The 9,143-nt window shown below is 34.3% G+C and overlaps 1 protein-coding gene across 1 annotated transcript in view; it reads left to right on the forward strand.

Moving 5' to 3' along the window:
• Positions 1 to 5,594, forward strand: part of MPLKIP (M-phase specific PLK1 interacting protein) — an 8,384-nt gene extending 2,790 nt beyond the window's left edge. Inside the window, exon 2 of the mRNA XM_085320234.1 lies at positions 3,253 to 5,594. Coding sequence (XP_085176360.1) covers positions 3,253 to 3,456 — 204 coding nt within the window. The 3' untranslated portion in view covers positions 3,457 to 5,594. The remainder of the gene's footprint in view (positions 1 to 3,252) is intronic.
• Positions 5,595 to 9,143: the final 3,549 nt, after the last annotated feature.

Below are 9,143 nucleotides of genomic sequence, written 5' to 3' on the forward strand. Positions count from 1 at the left end.
TGCTTGTAGACTTTCATTTTCTAACATGGACAGAAAACTCAGAGGAAAAATGTAGCTTAAGAACAGTTTTCCAAAATGGTTTATTTATCTTTATATGGCCAATACTTTGCTAAGCTTTCTATCTTTCCACAGACATTTGCCTACTTATGAATTTTACRCAAATAAGTTTGTTGAAAGTCTTGAATATAATCACTTCTTAAAATTAATACAGAAGAAGTCTGTCCCTTCCTGCACTGAACAGGAGTTAGTGAAACAGTAGCTAGTAGTGGTGATGGGTTGGACATTGTTCTAGAATATACAAAGTCTTACAAAATGGTATAGTTGTGATTTCTGTATCTTTGTGCATCTACGAGCAGCTAAAATTACATCCATTGAAATAAGCTGCTAAAAAGAGTGATTTTTCTCATTTTTAAGGGATAATTACCACATTACTAACATGTTAATGAGCAGACACAGAAGACAGTTCCTTTCCTACTGTTTAGAAAGATCTGCTGTCTGGAAAATTATTTTTTGTGTTGTATTGAGAGTAGCTTGACCTTTTCTTTAAGGCCATTGGCACCAGCAGAAATTTGAACCAACACTAGTGACAGTAAAATACAAAGTTTTTGTAAGATGTATTTGGCACCAAATAGTTTTTTTTTTTTTTTCCCCCCACAAAATGATGTTACTTGCACAGACGGGATCAGCTGTTTCCTTTCTCCACAGGCCTATAATGTAATTACACACCCTTTGATTTTTTTTTCTTAAGGGAAAAAAAGCATATAATGACTGGCATTCTGAATCAAGAAATTAATATACATACTTAAATTTAACACTAATTGAAGGTAGCTGGTCTTGAGTTATGTAGTAATACATTTCCTAGACTTCAAACATGCAAATAGATCAGTGTTTCTGATGCCATGCATTATACTGTAGTGAAATTTATTATTATCAAATAAATCTGTCCAGAATAATCTTACCATTGAATTCTTTTGTTCTCCCACTGGATACTGCAAATCCAGTTATGTCAGATTTTTTCTTCTAASAGCTGCAAACTGGACATAACATAATAAGACTTCTATACACAAGCTATTGTGCAATATAGAAGCTAAGAGTTTCTACTACAGYTGGTGTTTTAATGAGGTAATGTTTGATTTTAAAAGATATAATGCACTGTGTAGTAGAGTGCTTTACTACTTAATGTGAGTGCTTACTGGACATTAATGTAACTTTTACTAGAGCATACTGACTTGCTCTAGGAACTCATTGTCCCTTGGAAAGTTTTTAGATATATTCTAAGGCGATTCTCTMATCTTTTCCCCTTGGTCATTGGACATACAATACTTCAGAGCACTTCTCTACCTTTTGATGATTTTTCTTGTTTGAGATCATCATCTTAGTGGCATTATTTAATTGCACTACAAAAGACTAAATCAGATGCCCTGTAAATTAGACTTGAATATTCACGTTTGGCTGTTTATCCATTATCATCAGCATTTAGGGGTTCTAGAAAAGTACTTACTGGGACCATAAAAGTAGGCTGCTTCTGCTGCGCCACATTTTCAGAAACTGGTTCAAGACTAAGTAGTTTCCAAAGAATTCTGTCCTGGCTAAGCCTAAGGGTCTTAGCCATATGGTGCCGTTTCTCAGTTTTACTCAGACGTTGTTTCATATGGTCAATTCAGGTACATAGATTCTGTAGAGCTTATTAGTTACATTCAAACACCATTCCCTCTGGTCCCCAAAGCCAGAAAAATTAAGCCTTTTATCAGTGTTTTTACCCTCCCTTACAAAAGCAGATGCTCATTATCTGCTTCAGGGAATCCTATTGTTCTCATCATTCAGAATGCAGCAAGCTTATTTGTCACCTAACTTTTGTGCATTTGTAGAATCAGGTTATTTAATTCAGTCTGGCTGAAACAAACCAATTTAAATGAATGCAACTTCCTCTGGTAGATAAAATCTCACATTTTTAGGGAATTACGCATCTCATGCTACTTTACATAGTTCATTCATCTTTTTGTCTCAAAGTGTAATTTGTGTAGCCATGTGTGATACTTAGCTTTCTTGCTGAAGAATAGCTTATCTGCATGGGTACACATCCCTTGTATATTGGAAGAATTCATGACCTCCAAGAAATATCATTTTAGTAATCGAGGAGGGATAGGAAGACTTTGGAATAACCAGAAAGGTTAGATTGGCCTGTGCGGGAGACTACAAGAATGCTAAAAGAGATTTTATTTACTGCATTTGCACATAGAGATAATGCTTAACTGGAGCTGTTTGGGGGCGCTGACAGTGACTGCACATCATGCTTAGATAAATCTTTATCCAAATTAGACTTTCCATGCACTCGTTATTTAGAGGCTGTCAGGGACATTGTTTGGAAAAGTGCTTTTAAAAGGTAACTTTTAAACTACTCCCCTTTTTGTGTTTGATGTTAGACATTTATAAACTTAGGGGGGGTAGGGAAAGACACAAATCTGTTACTCTGTGAAAGGCTGAGATAACAAATCAGAGGAAAAGAACAATGATTGATACTTACAGGAGAAAAAGGTTATAGAAATTTGCTTTACACTGTGGCCCTCTTAACTAAAATCTGTAACAGGTTTTTAGACACAGTGGTGGTTGTCTGTGGTCTTTAAAAAAAWTGAGATATCGAAGCTGCAGGCAAAAGTTTTTCCTTCTGCGCAGTTGCTGCTTAATCACTGATTACTGTAGTAATGCCATGCAGATTTGCATATCAAAAGAAAGTCATATGCTCTCAAATTTGACAAAATACTAATCTGGTTAAAATGGCGTTTTTTCACAGTAAGTTCACCACCACCAAGTAAGCTTGGGTCGTATGTAACTATTGGCTTTATACAATGCAGAGTTCAATCTATAAGTACTTAGTGTCTGGCTTTTGCTCTTGTCAAAAGAATTAACTTTCCCTCAGTGTCTACTCTCTGTTTTGTTGTTGAGCTTTTGAGTTAGACGTATTGCTGACTTAGGCAGCTTATGAAAACTAGCATTAGACCTTTTTTTTTGCAGTTAAGTGCCAATGTGAAGAAAATGAGTATTTTGGAGAAGACTTTTTTTCTTTAATCTTGGTGCATCACCATTCATAATTAAATGTATAATAAAGCTAATATTTTCTGAGGAAGGTGCAGTCAAGAATTAGTAATTATCATTAATAGAACAACTTCAAAACACTGCTACATTAGAAGGAAACTTTTTTTAGTTTGAACTAGACTATTAAATGTTTCTTTACCTGATGGTTTTCTTCCAAAGGGATCACCCAGGACATCTACTCCATTTGGTACAGCGCATGGCAGAGAGAAAAGAGTGTCTAATGATGTGGAAAACTATTACAGACCTTCAATGCTTGAGGACCCATGGGCTGGCCTAGAGCCAGTTTCTGTTACAGACATAAACCAACAATACAGCAGTGAGCAAACAACATATACTGGTAAAAAAGGGAGGTATTTCAGTTGACACTTTTTAAGGCCAAATAACTCCATCTTGTCAGGAAAACTTTGGGACAAAATCTTTACACTTACACAAGACGAACAGTATCAAGACCTTAGTTAATGTTTTTATTTGATCACATGTCTACCTTTTTATCCAATTTTTTTTTTTTTTTTACTGCATCGGATATTTTTATGTACGGGGAGGGAAAAGGAGTGGTAGGATAACTTACATTTCTGGCTACGTGGAAGTGCCTACCAGCTTTGAAGAACAAAGTGTTCTTTAATCACCAGCGACTGATTTGTGACTGTTAAAACAAGTTTTCATATACTTACCTCTTCCATGCCAGATTGTTAGCCTTTTATTGTTAACTCCTTTAGGAAATGGTATTTTTTTTATGTTTCAGCATTTTTAGAATGAAATAACTTGGAAATACAATAAAAGTTTTGTAAATCCTTGTTTTGTAATGTATAAAGATTATTTTAGGACTTTTGTTAAGGTGTACTTATTAAGAGAAATAGTACTAGTGAAATTAGGTGACTTCTGTAAATGTGTTTGTATGCTGTAGTTAACATCTGATTTTTGTGTACAGTAYTTTTTGTTAATTCTAGCATAAAACAAGTGAAACATGACTTTAAGCCATCTCAGGAAACAACTGTATTGTCTTGGAAAGTTTAATTTGTTAAACCAGCTCTTGAATCGTAAACATAATTCTGTAATTACTGAGTTTTGTATTTTAAAAAAAATCATATTTGGAACAGAATTAGACGTTATTTGATCAGAATAAGCAGGTCTGTTTAGTGGCAATTTAAGTTTAACCAACACATAAAACATCAGATTTAAATAAATGCAACTGTGCTTTCTGGATCTAACTTTTAGAATAGCATAGAGTGAATCAAACTTTGTTAAATAGTTGATGTTRGTAAATATGTAGCATCTTATTTTTRTTGATTTGTATCAAGAGTTTTCAATTTTGCTTTTAATTTTTACCTACAACTGGCATCTTTGCCTAGAGAAGTCTTGTTTTGTGTGTGTGCACGCGTAAGCATGCTGTTTTCTTCATACTGAAGAGAACAACAGGTTTTTGTTTTAGGGCTTGTCTATATACATGTGAGATCTATTCTTAAACCTACTAGTGGACGCTTTAATCTAGAATAAACTGGAAATAGTTCCAACTGTAGACATACTCTTAACATGCCATGTTAAGCCTGCAGTAGGTATTTTTTTTTTTTCTGAAAGTACCAACATTTGTTGATCTTAGCTTTTATGCAGCAGGTAGAGGGTGAAAGCTTATATTAAAAAAAAACAACTAAAACATTAGTTTGCAAATATACATGTTTTGTCTTCAGCTTCATCTGCATTTCACAGAAAGAATATTTTTTGTGGTCCTAAACTATGATTAGTTAGAAAAGCACAGGGAATAATATTTAACTGTTTTTAGTAACTTGTCTTTTGCTGAGATACACTAGCCCTGTATTTATTCCAAGTCTGTTTCAGGATAAATATATTAGCTTAATACTGCCTTCAGGAACAACTTTAAACTAAAAGGAGGAATAATGTGCTRAAGTTTGCTAGCTGCATCCCTTGTACTTTTTTGACCATAATCTAAAGTTTGTCACTCATGTCGTCTCTCAGTTGACTTTGTTTTTAATACTACATCCAACATACCTGCTCAGAGAAGTGAGACATAAATAATTTCATATTTTCAATGCTTTTTGGTATTAACCTGCTGGATATCAAGAATGCTTAAAATCTTCATCAAGATTTAGAATCAAAACTGGCAGCTATCAGTATTGCTATTTATCTGTAGCACATACCAGCAGAACTGAGATGACTTCACAACAAGCTGTAGATAGTTTAAAACTGGTAAAGCAATTAAACCTGTCGTCAATAAAAGTATAAAGTTTTTTGCCCTGTTTTTTTTTTCAATTTAACAGGTGCTGTAAAGCTCACAATAAGTTAAAAGGTGCTTGACTGAGTCATCTCGTTGTTATTATTTCTTTTGTAATTTAATGCAGTTTAATTTTCGCGTTTGGTAACTTTGGGGAAACTGCTGTTGGTATCTGCCGTTCTTTAAGAGACTAAAGTTGTAACATGGTCCCAGTTAGACGTGAGAAGAAACTGGGTTTGGAAAGGAGAAAGGGAAGAAAAAAAAAAAAGAGGATTCATAACAGAAGAGAGACTGCTAGAGGTGAGACTGCTTATGCAATGGCCAATATTGCTGCCCTTGCACAGTACAAAGATGCGTTTTTCCACTGTGGCTTTCCAGTTGACCCAGGGATAAAAGCCAACCATCTCTGGTAATAACTAATAACTCCTGGAAATGGGTGTCAGATATCAACGATGGTAAATGTTCCAGGAAGAATTGAGGAAATAATCTTGAAGCACTGCTTAGTCAATACAGTCCTTCCACAATGCTATCTGTTAAGTTGCTGCTCCTGTGCACTTCAGGATACGACCCAAAACTTGAAAGTACAGCATACTGCTAAAGACTGCAGTAATTTGGACAAGAATCATCACGAAATTAAACTATAGATGTAATAAGCTTACTAAACCCACCATATCACACCAAAAACTTAAAAATAATTAACCTTTTTTTTACTTCTAGGAAAATTCTACAATTGCAATAAGCTGGTCAAAATTTCAAAAATGTCATTGTTGAATAGCTGTAAAATGAATGAACACATGTTCATAACTATAAATATAATGTAGTTAAAATCAGTTTAAGCTTTGCCTTTTTTGCTATAATATCCAGGAAGTTTAAGCACTCACTTCCTCACTGTTTGTTTTTTGTCCTTTTCCCCATATGGCAAACATTCTTTTCCCACATGTTAATAATAGAGATAGGATATACCACTTCCTCATTTGTTTATGAAGCCTTTTCATAATAACGGTATGGATCTGGGAATAGTATTTGATAGTATGAAGTACAGTACTAATGCATCCTTTCTTCACGAGCCCATGAAACAAAATGGTACGTGTCTTGTTAATGAGTGGATTCTTCTGTACTGAGCCCAATAAGAATATGGGCATTATTCTTTCTCAACAGACTTAGATTTTAAGGTAAGTTAATTAACTCCACTTTTCAGATATTTGGGTTGGTACACTCTCTTGCCTTTCTGTTTTGTATGCATTCTGTCTTTGTTCATCAAGACTTGTTTTTCACTCACTCACTGTAAAGGATTTGCATAACTTGTAACTAACTCTCTTCTAGCAAAAAATTAATTTATTGACTTTTACTACTTTAAGTGATTAACGGAGAACTGCATYGTTACTACATTGTGCTCATATCACAGCAAGATAACTTAAATCAGCTGAGTACAATTCTGCATAATATGGCACCCTGCAGGTAGGGAGCTATCAGAAGTTGTGTGCTATAATATTTCAAAGATAGATCTGTTTTGGATTTTCCCTGTTACTATATAATATGGAATATTCATTCCATTAGCTTTTGACTTTGGACACATTATTTTATGTTGAAATTGTAAAATGAAGAATTCAGAATATTAGAACTTCAGTAATAGGATTTTCTTTGTTGTTGTTTTGAAATAAGCAATAAGGCATTGAGATTTAGCATTTTTCTTATGTCAGAACTGGGAACACTTTGCAGAGGAAATGCTCTTGAGAAACAAAACAGGTAACTACTTTTGTGGTCAGGTTGTTTTTCTTCTCATGTAAGGTATCCTTATGTACTTTCACTCTTTTTACATAAATGCATTGATTAGGCATCTAGAGGGAACATTTAAAACATGCATTATATGGATAGTGTACAAGTATCTGTTCTTTAGGAGCTGCCTCCTAAAGAAAAGTTCTTAGAGTTTTTTTTTTGTTTTGTTTTTTAATAAGAGTTCTGTATACAGAGGCTGTAAACGCATGCAACTAAGGTACAGTGTTCAAACTTAAATCCTGGATATTTATGTATCATCCACTTTCAGTGTTCTTCACCARCTCTGCAATAAACTTCAGCAATTTTTCTGACTTCAAATTCATACACTTGTATGCATGAGGCCAGAGTATCTTGAATGGAAATAAASTTTTTTAAACAATATTTCCCTAAATCCTCAAGAGTAAAGAGTTTTGTCCAAATTCTGGCACTTGCCTTCTTGCAAACTTCCTTCTATTAGGGGAGAAAAGAGAGGATTGATCCACTGCTTGCTGAAGAATCTTGTAATGATTTTGATATCTATAGTTGTTCACAAGCTTGGGTACTAGTTCTCATAGGTTAACTTTTATATATTATGTCAAGGGCTAAGACAAGTACTTCTCACCACAAAGAGGAAGGAAATCACAAAGTTCTATTAATGTTCACCATTAGTATACTTCCAGCATTCAGCTGTTCATTCCCAAATAGCTTTTTTTGCCTACACCAACTTTTGCTTTCAGTTGAGTATCTTCAGTATGCACAAAGAGCTGAATGAATTTCATTATCTGACCTTTTCATTAAAATGTGTGCTTTGCTGATTCAGAGTTCGAGAACATTTTCTCAACCTCAAGTTCTGGTATTACACTTAAGCTTACACTCAGCTTTCTCCTTAAAGCATTTTAGATTTGGTTAGAAGAGCTTTATCTCATCCTCATTACTTCTTACATGGCACTAGAAAACATTTGAGTACCAGGCTAGAAAGAGTTGGGCAGATGCTCAATACCAGAACAAAGTTAGCAACATACCGTTCTTGTCCAAGACATCAGAAAAAATTCCTTGCCACTTAGGTGCATTCAGGTCCAGAAGATACTTTAACCCAAACAACAATCCATCCCTTCTGTTTCATCAACTCCACTGGAAGTTTAACCAACTAATTTGGCACTGCAGGTGCATTTTATTCATTTGCAGTAAAATCACAGGTGAATTCCAATGCCTTTCATTTGCTGATCTTCATTACTCATTCCTTYCTGAACTATAAATACAAGCATTCGTATGCAATAAAGTAACTTGTGCAGCTAATGTTTAAAAGTGGGGAGGGGAGTGAGGATGTACCAATACAATCTCAGAGTGGATTTCTTAATAAGGCTAACACTACTGCTATTAAATAGGAACTTCTCCATTCTGCTTTAACAGGAAATGAATTAAGCCAATGCTGATCATGTTGAAAAAACTATCCCACTCCTCAAGAGAGGAAAGGGTATTTCTCAAAAATAACTTAATAACCAAAAGAAGAATTCTTGTGCAGCTTCAAAACTATGAGAACTGATCTGTTCTTGCTTTTCTTTTGGAAAAACTGTTGTTAATAGCTTCAGGGCTGCTCATGCTGTCTCCTTCAGTTAAAGTCATCAAATTACCATTTAACCTGTTCTCTGATGTGCAAAGATTGTTTCATATAGAATATTGTATCATACTTACTTAATTTCACAGAACTGTAAGCTGTAATAGACATGGGATGTGGAAAGCTTTTGTGATCAGAATTGGTATGTCTTACCTGTTCATAGTATTCCTGCATTCAGATTTCCAATAACAAAATTTTCACATTTTTTGATGGGGACTAAAAAAAAAATAAAACCTTTGAGGAGTCAGCAGGGAAGTAATTTCYGAGTGTTTAAATTAAAATCAATTCCTAAAATTACTTAATTCTCAGTATTTTTTTTTTCCAGGTAACAACAGCAAGATTGTGGAAGATRTATTAAATTTATAGAAAACTAAGAAAAAAAGCTTAAGAAGTTTAGTATCATTCAGGTATCAGTCTTAATTAAGTAGCAGTGGCAGTTGCACAGTTCAATTC

The sequence above is a fragment of the Rhea americana genome, unplaced genomic scaffold (assembly GCF_003343005.1).
Source record: "Rhea americana isolate MKP2758 unplaced genomic scaffold, rheAme1 scaffold_62, whole genome shotgun sequence".
In the NCBI taxonomy this organism is placed as follows: Eukaryota; Metazoa; Chordata; class Aves; order Rheiformes; family Rheidae; genus Rhea; species Rhea americana.